This window comes from Oncorhynchus nerka, linkage group LG19, assembly GCF_034236695.1.
Source record: "Oncorhynchus nerka isolate Pitt River linkage group LG19, Oner_Uvic_2.0, whole genome shotgun sequence".
In the NCBI taxonomy this organism is placed as follows: domain Eukaryota; kingdom Metazoa; phylum Chordata; class Actinopteri; order Salmoniformes; family Salmonidae; genus Oncorhynchus; species Oncorhynchus nerka.
In genome coordinates this window covers 39,460,556-39,479,174 of record NC_088414.1, presented here as the reverse complement: position 1 = coordinate 39,479,174, position 18,619 = coordinate 39,460,556, and the positions used below count along the sequence as shown (strand labels likewise).

The 18,619-nt window shown below is 44.9% G+C and overlaps 1 protein-coding gene across 1 annotated transcript; it reads right to left on the bottom strand.

Moving 5' to 3' along the window:
* Window positions 1-94: 94 nt before the first annotated feature.
* On the bottom strand, window positions 95-11,708 carry LOC115116986 (olfactory receptor 52K1-like). Its single transcript, XM_065005051.1, has 6 exons — window positions 11,219-11,708; window positions 10,025-10,223; window positions 3,250-3,510; window positions 2,943-3,081; window positions 1,084-1,232; window positions 95-422 (listed from the first exon to the last, which is right to left on the bottom strand). The coding sequence occupies exons 1-6, from the start codon at window positions 11,433-11,435 to the stop codon at window positions 287-289; spliced, it is 1,101 nt and encodes a 366-aa protein (XP_064861123.1). The 5' UTR covers window positions 11,436-11,708; the 3' UTR covers window positions 95-286.
* Between the last annotated feature and the right edge of the window lie 6,911 nt (window positions 11,709-18,619).

The following is an 18,619-nucleotide window of genomic DNA, read 5'->3' as shown; positions in this document are numbered from 1 at the left end:
AAGATATGATTGTTGCTGTCTGAATGTGCTGTAGTCTCTTCTTTCACAGCACATTCAATATATGGGAACAAAAAGAAACTACCAGACAGCAAAAACAAGTGTGAAAGTTTATTGTTTACCATATTGAATAATAATAATGAAAACATATCAGATCTGGGGCTCAACACCTGCATGACCAGAGGACGTTTCGGCCAATGGCTTCCTTCATAGGTGAGAGAACAGGAGATGTATGCAGTCATAATGCCTCCTGTGTGATTTTATAAGTGGCAGGCTGCCTGAGTGCCTGTCAGCAGGCTATGGGGTGGATGCAGGGTTTGTGATGTGCGTTGGACTGCCCTCGGTTGGTCCACTTGGCCAGGAAAGCCCTGATCTCCTTGGTACGGATGCAATAGATGAAGGGGTTGAGTAGGGGTGGCAGCAGACTGTAGAATAAGAAGAATACTTTATTAACACACTCTCTCTCTCTCTATCTCTCTCTCGATCTCTCTCGATCTCTCTCGATCTCTCTCTCTCTCTCGATGCCAGGTGGGAGAAGGGAGAGGGCAAGAAAGGGACAGGGATAGGAGGGGAGACAGGAATGAAGGGGAGGGGGAGAGGGACAAGACGGGAGGGGAGAGGGAGACAGGAGGGGAGGGGGAGAAACAGACAGGGGGGGAGAGGGACATGACGGGAGGAGAGGTGGACAGGAGGGGAGGGAAGAAAGGGAGAGAGGGACAGGAATGAAGGGGAGCGGGAGAAATAGACAGGAGGGGGGAGAGGGAGACAGGAGGGGAGGGGAGGGAAGAAAGGGAGAGAGGGACAGGAATGAAGGGGAGGGGGAGAAATAGACAGGAGGGGGGGGAGAGGGGGACAGAAGGGGAGAAGAAGGAAGACAGGGACAGGAGGGGTTTAGTTCAGATGGGGGAGCCCCTGGATGGATAGCTGTTTTTTGGATAAGTGCCTTTCTCAAGGGCACAACGGCAGTGGTAGTAATGATCTGACAAAATAGCCAGATTATTCCACACTTTTGCATCGCCCGGCCCGGGACTTGAACTAGCAACCTTTGGGTTACCAGCCCACCTCTCTAATCTGTGGTCTACCTACCTGGAGAAAATGGCGAGGCTGATGCGGAGGTCAGGGGTCGTGGTCAGGTTGGGGATGTAGGGTGTAGCGTTCACTATGAAGCGGGGGATGTAGTAAATAAGAATGATACAGCCCTGAGTAGCACAGGTAGAGAAGGTCTTCATCCTGCCCTGGGTTAGAGAGGGGAGAGTAGTGGGTTAGAGGAAAGGTTTAGTTTAGATAAGAATGATACAGCCCTGAGTAGCACAGGTAGAGAAGGTCTTCAGCCTGCCCTGGGTTAGAGAGGGGAGAGATGGAGAAATGTTCTCAGTGGGTTAGGGTTAGTAGAGAGTAGTTAAAATTAAGGACAGAGACAGGACAGGACAAGCAATATGTGATGTAAAGTTGAAATGGTGAACCTGGCAGTCCAGGTTTAATGCAGAGGAGGCTCCTCAGATGAGGATGGGGAGGAACATACTCCCTCAGTTAATTTCTAAAAATAAAATAGTGAAACATAAAAAAGTTATAATTTTTAGATAAAACTGTAGTAAATATATTACGTCAGCAAATATTTGATTACAGCACACTGTTTTGTAATGAAGGTCTACAGTAGCCTCAACAACACTTTGTAGGGTAGCACGGAGGACGGCTAGTTTCCGTCCTCCTTCAGGGTACATTGACTTCAATACAAAATCTAGGAGGCTCATGGTTCTCTCCTTCTTCCATAGAGTTACACAGTAATTATTACAACTCCTGGAGGACGTCCTCTTGCAGCATGAACTGACATTGTCCACCAAATCAAAGGATCAGAGAATTAATCTAGTACTGAAAGCATAAGCTACTGCTAGCGAGCACTGCAGTGCATTAAATGTGGTGAGTAGTTGACTCAAAGAGAAAGAAAGAAAAATCTTGAGCAATTTTGAACAAATGAAGGAGAAGCAAGAGAGAGAGAGCTAGCTATATTTCATTGTATTTTTTTTCACTTTCATTTACTTAGCTAGCAAATGCAGCTAGCTAGTTTAGCCTACTCAAACACCCAGCTCAAACAAAGAGAGATGCTATGTTAGCTAGCTGGCTATGGCTATCCAACACTGGAACTCTTTCAAGTCAAGGTAACCTTTTGATCTTATTAATTTATTGCCACCGGGTTCCACCGATGTAACTGCTAAACTGCTTGCTGACTGTAGACTGTAGTGCATGATTGTAGCGGGTTTACTAACACATGAAATCTAGTAGCTATGTTGACTATGACATTAGCTAATATGGTGACAAGGATGCAGGCGGTGTGTAGCAGTTAGCGGTTATGAAATGAAGGGAAAGCAAAGTGATCATGCTGTTTGTATGTGGCTGCTATGAAAGTGATCTGTGTTTGCGTGTGATCAGGGATGTATTCATTACGTAGATTCTGTTGAAAAACATTTATTAAAAGGAAGTAAACGGAATGAAATGGGGATAAACATGGCTGAACTTGTCCAATAGAAACTCTCGTTTACAACAGTTGGACTAATGATTACACCCGAGATCAACTAGACGCAGGCAAGAGTGTGCAAGGTGGTATTGAATGTCACTGTCAGCTTGATTACTCCAATTTTTCTCTCGACCTGTGTAAACTTTCATTCATAGGCTATGTGGTAGCAACCTCCTGTTGGGTATAGGGAGAATTAGAGTATCATGTGTAGTAGCCTAAACCTATTGATGTTACGTTGAGCTCGTAATAGAAATAAGACCATGCTCATAAACATTTAGTGGTTGGGTCACACAACCCTACTCCTCACACACCCCTCCTCACACACCCCTCCTTACCCCTCCTCCCAACCAGCCCCCCTGCACCCCACACCCTTCCTCCCACTCAGCCCCCCTGCACACCCCACCCCCACACTCCACACCTCCAGAATTCTGACCTGTGCGTTAGCCATGCGCATCACTGTGAAGATGATGTTGACGTAGGAGAAGACGATGAAGCCAAAGGGGAGAAAGAGAACGACCATGGCTAGTGAGAAGGATAGTCTGCTCTGGGACGAGATGTCAGCACACGACAGCCTGTTGAGTGAGTGAGTGGTTGGTTGATTGGTTGACTGAATTTATTTGATATTTAAAAAAAATACATATACTATATGCACATCAAATATAATACAGTAAAGTCACTATGGAGTCAAAAGTAGTGCACTTTAAAGTGAATAGGGAGCAAATTGGGATTCGGATACTGACTGGTTGAGAGACGTGGTGTCGCAGTAGCAGTGGTTGATGCGGTTGGACCCACAGAAAGGCATCTGGGATGACTGGATGGTGGTGATGGCTGGAGATATCATGGCTAACACCCAGGACAGGGCTGTTAGGAGAGACATGGTCCTGTTGGTCATCAGCTCATTGTACCTGGTAGAGAGGGAGGGAGGGAGGCAGGGAGGGAGGGATGGGGAAGGTGAGAGGGGTGGAAGAGGGGGGAGAAGGGGGAGAGATGGGTGGGATAGGGGGTGAGAAAGAGAGAAAAAGACAGAGAGTTATCTGTGAGTTGCCTGCTGTAAAAGGTTGGTCGTTATCATATGAACACCTGAGAGGGAAATACAGGTAGTTACAGGTAGATATATCGACAGTATACTGAACAAGAACATAAATGCTAAAAACAACAATTTCAAATTTGATACTGAGTTTCAATTCATGTCAGGAAATAAATAAATTAGGCCCTAATCTCTGCTTTTCACATGTCTGGTTAGGAATGCAGCCTTGGGAGGGCATGGGCCCACCCATTTGGGAGCCAGGTCCGCCCAGCCCTTTTTCCCCACAAAAGGGCTTTATTACAGACAGAAATACTCCTCAGTTTCATCCGTTGTCTAGGTGGCTGGTCTCAGACGATCTCGCAGGTGAAGAAGCTGGATGTGGAGGTCCTGGGCTGGCGTGGTTACACCTGGTCTGCGGTTGTGAGGACGGTTGGACGTATTGCCAAATTCTCTAAAACATCTTTGGAGGTGGTTTATGGTTTAATAACAATCAATTCTATGGCAACAGCTTTGGTGGAAATTCCTGCAGTAAACACGTCAATTGCACACTCCCTCAAAACTTGAGACATCTGTGGTATTGTGCTGTGTGACAAAGCTGCACATCATAGAGTGGCCTTATATTGTCCCCAGCACAATATGCACCTGTGTAACGATCATGCTGTTTAATCAGCTTCCTGATATGCCACACCTGTCAGGTGGATGGACTATATCTACAAATGATAAATTGTCACCAAATGGAATGTAAACACATTTGTGCACAAAATCTGAGAGAGATAAGGTTTTTGTGCGCGCTCTCCATAGCCGATGTGAGCAAGACCTTTAAACAGCTCAACATTCACAAGGCTGCGGGGCCAGACGGATTACCAGGACGTGTACTCAGAGCATGCACGGACCAACTGGCAAGTGTCTTCACTGACATTTCCAACCTCTTCCTGACCGAGTCTGCAATACCTACATGTTTCAAGCAGATCACTGTAGTCCCTGTGATCAAGAAAGCAAATGTAACCTGCCTAAATGACTACCACCCCGTAGCACTTACGTCGGTAGCCATGAAGTGCTTTGAAAGGCTGGTCATGACTCACATCAACATCATAATCTAAGAAACCCTAGACCCACTCCAATTCACGTACTGCCCCAACAGATCCACAGATTACGCAATCTCAATCACACTCTACACTGCCCTTTCCTACCTGGACAAAGGAACATCTGTGTGAGAAGGTTGTTCTTTGACTACAACTCAGCGTTCAACACCATAGTGCTCACAAAGCACATCACTAAGCTCATGGCCCTGGGACTAAATACCTCATTCTGCAACTGGGTCCTGGACTGTCGCCCCGCAGATTGTAAGGGTAGGCAACAACACATCTGCTATGCTGATCCTCAACACTGGGGACCCTCAGGGGTGCGTGCTTAGTCCCCTCCTGTTTACCCACGACTGCATGGCCAATCACGACTCAAAAACCATCATTCAAATCAAATCAAATCAAGTCAAATGTATTTATATAGCCCTTCGTACATCAGCAGATATCTCAAAGTGCTGTACAGAAACCCAGCCTAAAACCCCAAACAGCAAGCAATGCAGGCGTAGAAGCACGGTGGCTAGGTAAAACTCCCTAGAAAGGCCAAAACCTAGGAAGAAACCTAGAGAGGAACCAGGCTATGTGGGGTGGCCAGTCCTCTTCTGGCTGTGCCGGGTGGAGATTATAACAGAACATGGCCAAGATGTTCAAATGTTCATAAATGACCAGCATGGTCCAATAATAATAAGGCAAAACAGTTGAAACTGGAGCAGCAGCATGGCCAGGTGGACTGGGGACAGCAAGGAGTCATCATGTCAGGTAGTCCTGAGGCATGGTCCTAGGGCTCAGGTCCTCTGAGAGAGAGAAAGAAAGAGAGAAAGAGAGAATTAGAGAGAGCACACTTAAATTAACACAGGACACCGAATAGGACAGGAGAAGTACTCCAGATATAACAAACTGACCCTAGCCCCCCGACACATAAACTACTGCAGCATAAATACTGGAGGCTGAGATCATTAAGTTTGTTGACGACACAACAATGGTAGGTCTGATAACCGACAACGATGAGACAGCCTATAGGGAGGAGGTCAGAGACCTGGTCGTGTCTTGCCAAGACAACAACCTATCCCTCAATATGAGCAAGGCAAAGGAGTGGATCATGGACTACAGAAAAAGGAGGGCTGAACAGGCCCCCATCAACATCGACGGGGCTGTAGTGGAGCGGGTTGAGAGTTACAAGATCCGTGGTGTCCACATCACCAACAAACTAACAAGGTCCAAACACAACAAGACAGTTGTGAAGAGGGCACGCCAACAACCTTTCCCCTTCAGGAGACTGAAAAGATTTGGCTTGGGTCCCCAGATCATCAAAAAGTTCTACAGCTGTACCATCGAGAGCATCCTGACTGGTTGCATCACCTCCTGGTATGGCAAATGCTCGGCATCTACCCGTAAGGTGCTTGAGAGGGTAGTGTGCACGGCCCAGTACATCACTGGGGCCAAGCTTCCTGCCATCCAGGACCTCTATACCAGGCGGTGTCAGAGGAACCCCTAATATTGTCAAAAACTCCAGCCACCTTAGTCATAGACAGTTCTCTCTGCTACCGCATGACAAGAGATATCGGAACGCCAAGTCTAGGTCCAAGAGGCTTCAAAACAGCTTCTACCCCCAAGCCATAAGACTCCTGAACATCTAATGAAATGACAACTTAGACTATTTGCATTGCCCTCCCTCTCTTTTACACTGCTGCTACTCTCTGTCATTATCTATGCATAGTCACTTTAATAACTCTCCTTAAATGTACATATTAATTCAGTACCGGTGCCCCCGCTCACTGACTCTGTACCGGTACCCCCTGTATATAGCCTCCACATTGACTCTGTACCGGTACCCCCTGTATATAGCCTTGCTATTGTTATTTTACTGCTGCTCTTTAATGATTTTTTTTAGGTTAAATTATTATTTATTTTTTAAACTGCATTGTTGATTAAGGGCTTGTAAGTAATAATTGTATTCGGATAAATACAATTTGATTTGATTTGAACGATGAGACTCTCATGAACAAGATGGTGTTCTCCGTCTTGGGACTAGTCTAGAAGTCGGTTTAGCCGATCTGCCAACTTCTGTCTTTAGGGGGTGAACAGTTTGGGCTACACACTAATCTGTGTAAAGGTGAGACTCTCAGGAACATGTACATGTCAGTTGTTTTCTCTAGGACACGCACAGGCCTCACAATACTTTTCTGAAGGTCCCCTGGTGTCACGTTCTGACCTTATTTATTTTGTTATGTCTTTGTTTTAGTATGGTCAGGGCGTGAGTTGGGTGGGCAGTCTATGTTCGTTTTTCTAGGTTGTGTTTATGTGTTTGGCCTGGTATGGTTCTCAATCAGAAGCAGGTGTCATTCGTTATCTCGGATTGAGAATCATACTTAGGTAGCCTTTTCCCACCTGTGTTTTGTGGGTGATTATTTTCTGTTCTGTGTTTTGCTTCACCGTACAGGACTGTTTGTTTATCGTTTTATTGTTTTTGTTCAGTGTTCAGTATTCTTATTAAAACAATATGGACACTTACCATGCTGCGAATTGGTCCTCCTCTTCTTCCACCCACAACGAGCGTTACGGAATCACCCACCACCAAAGTACCAAGCAGCGTGGTAAGGAGCAGCGCTATCTGGAGGAGGTGACAACATGGGACGAGATAGAGAGGTGGTCGGTCGACCCAGGGAGAGTGCCGGAGCCCGCCTGGGATTCTCTGGAACAGTGCGAGGAGGGATACCGGAGAATGGAGTTGGCACGGCGGTCAAGGAAGCCCGAGAGGCAGCCCCAAAAATGTATTAGAGGGGGCGCACGGGGAGTGTGGCTAAGTCAGGTAGGAGACCTGAGCCAACTCCCCGTGCTTACCGTGGAGAGAGGTGGACCAGGCAGGCACTGTGTTATGCCATGAGGAGCACGGTGTCGCCGGTGCACAGGCATAGCCCGGTGCGTTACATCGCAGCGCCTCGAATCGGCCGGACTAGAGTGGGCATCGAGCCAGGTGACATGAAGCCAGCTCAGCGCATCTGGGGTTGTACAGGCTCGGTGCTCGAGACCTCCAGTGCTCCTCCACGGTCCGGTCTATCCAGTGCCTCCTCCACGCACCAGGCCTCTGGTGGCAGCCCCACGCACCAGGCTGTCTCTCCGTCTCCTTCCTCCAGAGTCTCCCTCCTGCCCAGCGCTGCCAGAGTCTCCCTCCTGTCCAGCGCTGCCAGAGTCTCCCCTCTGTCCTGAGCTGCCAGAGTCGCCGTCTGTCCTGAGCTGCCAGAGTCGCCCGTCTGTCCTGAGCTGCCAGAGTCGCCCGTCTGTCCTGAGCTGCCAGAGTCGCCCGTCTGTCCTGAGCTGCCAGAGCAGCCCGTCTGTCCTGAGCTGCCAGAGCAGCCCGTCTGTCCTGAGCTGCCAGAGCAGCCCGTCTGTCCTGAGCTGCCAGAGCCGCCCGTCTGTCCTGAGCTGCCAGTGTCGCCCGTCTGTCCTGAGCTGCTAGAGTCGCCCGTCTGTCCTGAGCTGCCAGAGCCGCCCGTCTGTCCTGAGCTGCCAGAGCCGCCCATCAGTCAAGAGCTGCCAGAGCTGCCCGCCAGTCAGGAGCTGCCAGAGCCGCCCGCCTGTCAGGAGCTGCCAGAGCCACCCGCCAATAAGGAGCTGCCAGAGCCACCCGCCAGTCAGGAGCTGCCAGAGCCGCCCGCCAATAAGGAGCTGCCAGAGCCGTCCGTCAGTCAGGAGCTGCCAGAGTCGCCCTTCACGCCGGCGCTGCCGGATTCTCCCGCCTATCCGGCGCTGCCGGAATCTCCCGTCTGTCAGGTGCTGCCGGAATGCTAGGGTCCCCGGAATGCTAGGGTCCCACTGCTAGGGTCCCCAGTCCGAGGTGCCACTGAGGCAGGGAAAGAAGCCGGCAAAGACTATGGTGGAGTGGGATCCACGTCCCGCGCCAGAGCCGCCACCGCAGACAGACGCCCACCCAGACCCTCCCCTATAGGTTCAGGTTTTGCGGCCGGAGTCCACACCTTTGGGGGGGTACTGTCACGTTCTGACCTTAGTTCTTTTGTTATGTCTTTGTTTTAGTATGGTCAGGGTGTGAGTTGGGTGGGCAGTTTATGTTCGTTTTTCTAGGTTGTGTTTATGTGTTTGGCCTGGTATGGTTCTCAATCAGAGACAGGTGTCGTTCGTTGAGAATCATACTTAGGTAGCCTTTTCCCACCTGTGTTTTGTGGGTGATTATTTTCCATTTCAGTCTTTGCACCATTCGGGACTGTTTCGGTTTTCATTTTGATTCTCTTGTTCTTTTTGTATTTTGTATTCATTCTCATTAAAAGACATTATGGATACGTACCACTCTGCTCATTGGTCCGATCTCTCCTACTCCTCCTCAGAAGAGGACGAGGAAATCCGTTACACCTGGTACCAGTCAAACAATTTATGTAATTATATATGGAAACTTTTTAGTGACAAAAATAAAGGGGTTAAATGCATGTAAAAAAAATATGTATATATAAAAATGTTGCCTGATCGTTCTTTAATCTCTAAGACACTTTGTTTGAGGGGGGGGGGGGGGACTCGCTGTTCTTCCAGGTAGTGAATATGTTATTCAATGCGTTTGTAGATTATAATAACAGTAAGGACTATCTGTTGTTTCATGCAGTGAATCTGTTATTCAATGCATTTGTATGGGCTAATAACAGTAAGGCCAAAACTAGGTTTTTCATCACATAAAAAAATTACTTTTACAATGTTTCAAGGGGTCTTCAAATTCTTAAAATTCTAAATCAAATAGTAAATTGATCCTTGGTATGACCTTAAAACAGTTCGACATAACTCATAAGAGTGTAAACCCTGTCTAAGCTAAGGTTAGGGTTAGGTAGATCTATGTTACCTGAGAGGGTAGCAGATAGCCAGGTATATGTCCATAGCCATGGTCATCATGATGAGAGAGATAGGGTTAGGGTTAGGTAGATCTATGTTACCTGAGAGGGTAGCAGATAACCAGGTATATGTCCATAGCCATGGTCATCATGATGATAGAGTTAGGGTAAGGGTTAGGTAGATCTATGTTACCTGAGAGGGTAGCAGATAGCCAGGTATTGGTCCATAGCCATGGTCAACATGATGAGAGAGTTAGGGTAAAGGTTAGGGTTAGGTAGATCTATGTTACCTGAGAGGGTAGCAGATAGCCAGGTATTTGTCCATAGCCATGGTCATCATGATGAGAGAGTTAGGTTAAGGGTAAGGGTAAGGGTAAGGGTAAGGGTAAGGGTTAGGGTTAGGGTTAGGTAGATCTATGTTACCTGAGAGGGTAGCAGATAGCCAGGTATTTGTCCATAGCCATGGTCATCATGATGAGAGAGTTAGGTTAAGGGAAAGGGTAAGGGTAAGGGTAAGGGTAAGGGTAACGGTAAGGGAAAGGGTTAGGGTTAGGGTTAGGGTTAGGTAGATCTATGTTACCTGAGAGGGTAGCAGATAGCCAGGTATTTGTCCATAGCCATGGTCATCATGATGAGAGAGGTGAGTGCTCCAAAGTAGTGGATGAATTGTTTCTGTATCAGACACAGAAAGAAAGAGATGCCAGCGTCGTCCCACCAGTACCGAGCTATCACTTTGGGAAGGGCCACCGTGCAGAAGCCTGCGATATGGACAAGCAGCACAACATTTCAAAATCTAAATAAATATCAATCAATTGATTAGTGAATGTTTTGGTGCTATGCAGATTGGAGAAGAGGCCACACACTTGAACAGGAAGTTTTATGGTCACATGTCCTTACAGACACACATTTTAACAGGATAACAGGATAACCTCAGGGTGAGTATCTTACCTATATCTGACAGAACCAGGCGGAGTATCTTACCTATATCTGACAGAACCAGGGTGAGTATCTTACCTATATCTGACAGAGCCAGGCTGAGTATCTTACCTATATCTGACAGAGCCAGGCTGAGTATCTTACCTATATCTGACAGAACCAGGCTGAGTATCTTACCTATATCTGACAGAACCAGGGTGAGTATCTTACCTATATCTGACAGAACCAGGCTGAATTATCTTACCTATATCTGACAGAACCAGGCTGAGTATCTTACCTATATCTGACAGAACCCATCTGATTATCTTACCTATATCTGACAGAACCAGGCTGAGTATCTTACCTATATCTGACAGAACCCAGCTGATTATCGTATCTATATCTGACAGAACCAGGCTGAGTATCTTACCTATATCTGACAGAACCAGGCTGAGTATCTTACCTATATCTGACAGAACCAGGCTGAGTATCTTACCTATATCTGACTGAACCAGGGTGAGTATCTTACCTATATCTGACAGAACCCATCTGATTATCTTACCTATATCTGACAGAACCAGGCTGAGTATCTTACCTATATCTGACAGAACCCAGCTGATTATCGTATCTATATCTGACAGAACCAGGCTGAGTATCTTACCTATATCTGACAGAACCAGGCTGAGTATCTTACCTATATCTGACAGAACCCAGCTGATTATCTTACCTATATCTGACTGAACCAGGGTGAGTATCTTACCTATATCTGACAGAACCCAGCTGATTATCGTATCTATATCTGACAGAACCAGGCTGAGTATCTTACCTATATCTGACAGAACCAGGCTGATTATCTTACCTATATCTGACAGAGCCAGGCTGAGCATGATGATGTACATGGGTTTCTGCAGGCTGCGCTCCAGGGCAAACAGCACCACCAGCAGGATGTTCCCCACCACCGTGATCACATAGATGAAGAAGAAGAACCAGGCCACCAGCTGGTTGAAGGATGGATGGAGCCCCGGGAAGCCCACGATCACAAACACTGACACACGCGTGTAGTTGCTTGGGAGCATACTGTATGGGGAGAGAATAGTATGGGACGATCCCACATCTGTCACCAATGTACTGAGGAGAGAATAGTATGGAGCGATCCCAGGGGCGTCATGCACTCTAAAAATCTGAGGGGGCACAAAGTACTTCAGGGTGGTCTGGAGGGGTGCTAGATTTCTTTATTTTTCAACCACCTGAAACAGCTTTTTCCTACAATCTAGAGCCATAATAATTTCTCTGCACATCTAAGCATACATCTTGAGCTGTCTGTTTCCTCACTGGTGGTTATATTTATAAAGAAACAACATATGCTTCTTTCCATCTCTGCTAAAATCTATGTAGAAGATTGAAAGCAATGTGATTCTTATTCAGCACATCATTTAGTTATTACTTGCTTGGCAGCAGGCATGCCAGCTAAGATAGTTACACAAGCTAGCTACTCTAAACTTGATTGTTAGCCTGAAATGGCTTCTTGGTAGCTAGTTATGAGGTTGGAAAATCTGTGCCAGCTAAAGCCAACTTCGTAACATTGGTAGGTGGCTCGGTGGTATTAAAAAGAAACAATGACAGTGAATAAATGACAAATTATTATAATAATTATTATTACAGGACAAATCTTGAGGGTGCACTGTGGCCCCTATGATGCCTCTGATCCCACTGCTGCCACCAATGTACCGAGGAGAGAATGATTGACAATACAACTCCATTATGATAAAGAACATGCCATGGAGCGACAGGTAGCCGAGTGGTTAAGAGGTTGTGCCAGTAATCGTAAAGGTTTACCGAGTTGAACCCTCTAGCTGACTAGGTGAAACGTCTGTCGATGTGCCCTTGAGCAAAGCACTTATCCCTAATTGTTCCGGTAAGTCGCTCTGGATAAGAGTGCCTGCTAAAATGTAAATGTAATTATGATAGACAATACAACATCATTATAATAGAGAATACAACATCATTATGATAGAGAATACACCAGACACAAGTTTAACTTGTACCTGAAAAAGGGGATAACAGTTACTGAATGATTAAACAGTTAAAAAAAGACCTTACAGTGTAATAACATGTATAATATAACATTACAGTATAATAACATTATAATATAATAAATATAATAAAGAACATAGTCATAACATAACAAACATTATAATGATAACATATAGATGTACCTCTCTTTGTGATGGTGGCCAGAGAATGGAGTTGCCTTCACACACGTTCTGATTTAAATACTATCGACAGGGGCTCCATCCTAAAGAGGGAGTGTGTGTGTGTGTGCGTGCGTGCGTGCGTGTGATACTCTTACTGTACAGAATGGGGATAATTCTGTGACTGGTACAGTAGGTGCCTTCTCTGAAGTTACAGTCCATGCCTCCTCTCCCATTACAAGAAATGCATGTGTGTTGGTTTGTTTATGTGTGTGTGTGTGTGTGTGCGTGTGTGTGTGTGTGTGTGTGTGTGTGCGCATGTGTGTGTGTTTGCGCGTGTGTGTGTGTTTGGTAAATATCTGATTCCTTGACCGTGGAGATTATGTACATGTATTGTATAATGCTAGAATGAATAGTCCCTGTAAAACAGTCATATTCAAAGTCGAGGTCGCAACCCAAATTGCAGTGGGGTTGCCAAAATATACTGAACAAAAATATAAATGCAACATGTAAAGTGTTGGTCCCATGTTTCATGAGCTGAAATAAAAGATCACGGAAATGTTCAATACGCACAAAAAGCTTATTTCTCTCAAATGTTGTGCAAAAATTTTGAGGGAGCAGAAATGCCCACCAGAGCTCTTGCCAGACAATCTAATGTTAATTTCTCTACCATAAGCCACCTCAAATGTCGCTTTAGAGAATTATACAATACGTCCAATCGGCATCACAACTGCAGATCACATGTACAGTGTTGTCTGGGCGAGAGGTTGGCTGATGTCAACGTTGTGAACAGAGTGCCCCATGGTGGCGGTGGGGTTATGATATGGGCAGGCATAAGCTACGGACAACGAACACAATTGCATTTTATCGATGACAATTTGAATGCATAGAGATACCTTGACTAGATTCTGGCTCATTGTGACGCCAATTGTTTTTAAGGTATCTGTGACCAACAGATGCATGTCTGTATTCCCAGTCATGTGAAATCCATAGATTAGGGCCTAAATTGACTGATTTCCTTATATGACCTGTAAACTCAGTAACATCTTTGAAATTGTTGCATGTTGCGGTTATATTTTTGACAGTACCAGTCAGTATTTATATTTAAGATTTTTCAAAGTAGCCACCTTTTGCCTTGATGATAGCTTTGCACACTCAACCAGCTTCGTGAGGTAGTCACCTGGAATGCATATCAATTAACAGGTGTGCCTTGTTAAAAATGAATTTGTGAAATGTCCTTCCTTCTTAAAACCTCTTTGGGATAGGCAGGACGCAAATGTCTCAACTGGCCAATTGCAGAGCGCCAGATTCAAATAAAATACTATAAAATTCAAACTTTAAATCATCCAGCCAACATGTCAGATTTTACCAGCAGTAAACAAAGGGGTTAGCATATTTCAACCCTGCAGGCGCTACAGAAAACGATGAAATAAAATATAAAACAGGCATTACCTTTGACGAGCTTCTTTTGTTGGCACTCCAATATGTCCCATAAACATCACAATTGGTCCTTTTGTTCGATTAATTCCGTCCATATATATCCAAAATGTCCACTGATAAAGCGCGTTTGATCCAGAAAAAAACAGCTTGCAAAAAACGCAACGTCACTACAAAATATTTCAAAGGCTGTGTTCAATACAGGAATGAAAACAAACCAGCGCAGCTTTTCTTGTCTTGCGCAACTCACAAAAGTGTTACCCAGTTCCTAGTTGGCCTACTTCTTCATTGCACAAAGGAATAACCTCAACCAAATTCCAAAGACTGGTGACATCCAGTGGAAGCAGTAGGAACTGGAAACAGGTTCCTAAGAAATATCCCTTGGCAATGACAGGCAGGGAACAGAGAGGCAAAAAAATACAAATCTGAACAGTTAGTCCTCTGGGTTTTGCCTGCTACATAAGTTCTGTTATACTCACAGACATGATTCAAACAGTTTTAGAAACTTCAGCGTGTTTTCTATCCAAATCTACTGATAATATGCACATCTTATCTTCTGGGGATGAGTAGCAGGCAGTTGAATTTGGGCATGCATTTCATCCAGATGTGAAAATACTGGCCCCTGTCACCAATATGTTAAGAGCTACATGTGGTAGAGAGAATCTCCTGGTCACCTATACAGACCTGCTAACAGGAAGGATGTTAAGTGCCACATGACTTTCAATGCATGACTTTGAACACCTTGAAATGCATTCAATGTAAGAAATGTGCTATATAAATAAAGTTTGATATGATTGATGATATGGTATCCGGGTAATCTGGTTAATGATTATATAATTGTCTCTTTCCTTGCAGAACGTTGACAGCTGTATAGAACACATTGTATTGCTAAGATACTCAAAGTTAACTTAATTGCTACACTCACCAACACAAGATAAACTTTATCCCTCATGCTGGCGCTTTCTAAACCGGTAAGTTTACCCTCACTATAGCTGCACTTCTCCACATGACCAGACTTCTAGTGGTCTTCTCCCCTTTTAATGGTCTAATGCTCATCCTTGAAAAATGCCATAAGGTCTGAAAAAGACACCAAAGTCGACATATTGTTCAAACAATCTATTTTATTTTATTTTATCTACTGCTCTAGTAACTAGCTAGCTAAAGTGTAGTCAGTGGCTAGCTAAGACAGAGAAAGGGGGAAACTTCATGGATTGGGCACAGACGGTCTCTGGGCACAAAGGTCTCTGATCGCACTGGTGAACAGTAGCTCACGGTGTCGGCTAGAGATGACATGCATGGGCTTCCTGCAGGAATTTGTAGTCTCTTGTAGTGGAGGTCTCCGTGCTTCTACTGTACACCTGCATTGCTTGCTGTTTGGGGTATTAGGTTGGGTTTCTGTATAGCACTTTGTGACATCTGCTGATGTAAAATGGCTTTATAAATACATTTGATGGATTGATTCTTGTTTGCTAATTAGCATTACAAAAAAAAAGTGGAGTAAATTGAGGCGAATACATTGAGAAAATCACCTTGTCCTAGAGAAATTTAAACTGTTATCAAAACTTTACGCCAGGGTAAGCCTACACGAAACACTTACCTTATATGTAGTAGTTTAAAATCACAGATGCAAAAATGAATGGGGAAAAAAAGGTTGGAACCATTACTGGGTTTTACCTCTAGGTTTATTATGAAAATTCGTTAAAAATCTTATTTGAATGATAGAAAAGTTTATTTGAAAGAATCTGTCCCCTGTTCGCTCTTTCTCTAACTTTAATCCCCTGTCAATCAAACGATGTCCAGCTAAAGGAGCCCTGCCAGAAGAGAGTGAATGGGAGGAGGGGGAGTGGGGCTCAGGTCTCAGGTGTGACATTAAATTAACTAATACCCCGAAATATGGGGTTGGTGAGTGAGAGTGTGAGTGTTACTCAAAAGTGCAAGAAATCTTTCCTTGGGAGAAATATTTCCCAATGTTGTTATATTGCACCCCAGGTTCCAATATAGAACCGTCATGGTGGCCTAGAGTCAGTTGAAACTGCCTCTGACTGCCAAGTTTACTTCTAAGTGAACTGGCAGACAGTAAAAAAAAAGAAAATCACAACTTTTTACCTGTCAATCAATCGCGCCGCTGTTTTCTTCGACGGCGTGCTGCACGACGATGGTTCTTATCAGATCCTAAAAGGCCCCGAAGTCTTGTGATGTGCTTGTGTGCTTGCATGACACGGAGGGCTCTCTCTCTTTTCTTCTTTGTGCATGTAGATCCATTTTTTAAAAAGCTCTGTTTACATATGAATCTTAATTTTAAACATCACAGACAAACTGAATTGGTCCACCCACACAGACAGCATTGTGAAGAAGGCGCAGCAGCGCCTCTTCAACCTCAGGAGGCTGAAGAAATTCGGCTTGTCACCAAAAGCACTCACAAACTTCTACAGATGCACAATCGAGAGCATCCTGTCGGGCTGTATCACCGCCTGGTACGGCAACTGCTCCGCCCACAACCGTAAGTCTCTCCAGAGGGTAGTGAGGTCTGCACAACGCATCACCGGGGGCAAACTACCTGCCCTCCAGGACACCTACACCACCCGATGTTACAGGAAGGCCATAAAGATCATCAAGGACATCAACCACCCGAGCCACTGCCTGTTCACCCCGCTATCATCCAGAAGGCGAGGTCAGTACAGGTGCATCAAAGCTGGGACCGAGAGACTGAAAAACAGCTTCTATCTCAAGGCCATCAGACTGTTAAACAGCCACCACCAACACACTGACTCAACTGACTCAACTCCAGCCACTTTAATAATGGGAATTGATGGGAAATGATGTAAAATATATCACTAGCCACTTTAAACAATGCTACCTAATATAATGTTTACATACCCTACATTATTCATCTCATATGTTTACGTATATACTGTACTTTATATCATCTACTGCATCTTTATGTAATACATGTATCACTAGCCACTTTAAACTATGCCACTTGTTTACATACTCATCTCATATGTATATACTGTACTCGATACCATCTACTGCATCTTGCCTATGCCGCTCTGTACCATCACTCATTCATATATCTTTATGTACATATTCTTTATCCCTTTACACTTGTGTGTATAAGGTAGTAGTTTTGGAATTGTTAGTTAGATTACTTGTTGGTTATTACTGCATTGTCGGAACTAGAAGCACAAGCATTTCGCTACGCTCGCATTAATATCTGCTAACCATGTGTATGTGACAAATACATTTGATTTGATTTTGATTTAATATATTACAACATGAATGGAAATGACCAATATATATGGATGTTGCAAAAAAAAAGATTGATAAATGTTGAATTAATATGGAAATGACTAAAAGTAACTCCACTACATGTAACTGTTTTTCTTAAAGAGTCTTGGCCAGTGTCTTGCCTTGCGTTTGTTGTGGCTTTCTATTGACTGACTTTTTGAAATCATGAGATGAAAGCCTTATTACCTTATTAAGGTAAGGTTTGAGTGACACATGAGCACCTGTTGTCTAATTAGCCTCTATTCCCAGAGTATCTGAGGAGCGTAGGGAGAAGGAAGAATGGAGTGTACAGGTGTGTGTGAATAACACACTACAGGTGGACAATACAGGGCAGGTAGTAAGAGAGAGAAACAGTTGAGGAAGAACTGATGATGTCACAATGGGGAGCTTGAGAATCTTGTTAGTTTGAACAGTGTTTATGAGGAGGAGAGTAACTAGACTAACAGGTCCTCAGGTGAGCTCTCCCTCCCCAGACTCAGCTTGTTGTTGAGATGACAGACAGACAGGTGAGTGTCGCTGCTGCAGGTAAGACCAAAGTTCAGCTGAGTTCAAGGCTCGTATTCACAAAGAGTCTCCGAGTGCTGATCTAAAGTCAGTATGAGCTTTTATTTCACAATGAATGTAAGATTATGTGGACGGGGGTGGGGGGTCTGATCTTAGATCAACGCTCCTACCTAGAGATGCTTTATTTGTTATTGTGTCTGGTGTCATTGTGTCTGTAGTGCTGTAACTCAGATGGACGGATGGGTGATGACATCACCATGCTTAACCTCTCACCTCCCGTGCTCCATACTGTTACCCTTTGATCAAACATACCAGGCAGTCACATGCTGCTCTGTATTACTGGTACCAGACTGCACACTGTTTACCTGGGCCTGTATTCATAAAGTGTCTCAGAGTAGGAGTGCTGATCTGGGATCAGGTCCCTGCTGCCCATGAATCCTATTAATTATGATCTGAAAGGCAAAACCTACTGAGTTGCTTTGTGACTATGTGCCTTTAGCCTGCTGAATCTCCTCCTCTGGGTTTAATTTACATCAGTCAAAGGGGACTAATCCAAACTCCCTGTAAATGGCCCAGTGTATTACAGACCCAATGGGTGACTAAAATGTAGCTTGTTATTAATTCAATGAAAATTGCCCTAATGCTAATACTGCTCCCTAATGATGTGTATTAGTTAGAGCAGTGGTGAGCCAAGCTACTCCTGGGGAACTACAGGTGTTACTCCCAGGAGGTGCAGGAGACCACTACTCCTGGGGAACTACAGGTGTTATTCCCAGGAAGTGCAGGAGACCACTACTCCTGGGGAACTACAGGTGTCACTCCCAGGAAGTGCAGGAGAC

Excerpts from the sequence above, each read along its gene's own strand:
- LOC115116986 (XM_065005051.1), bottom strand. The coding sequence starts at position 11,435 with ATGCTCCCAAGCAACTACACGCGTGTGTCAGTGTTTGTGATCGTGGGC. Across the intron at positions 3,082-3,249 it reads GACACCACGTCTCTCAACCA|GCTGTCGTGTGCTGACATCT; the intron begins GTCAGTATCCGA and ends CTCACTCAACAG. Across the intron at positions 1,233-2,942 it reads TGCGCATGGCTAACGCACAG|GGCAGGATGAAGACCTTCTC; the intron begins GTCAGAATTCTG and ends TCTCTAACCCAG.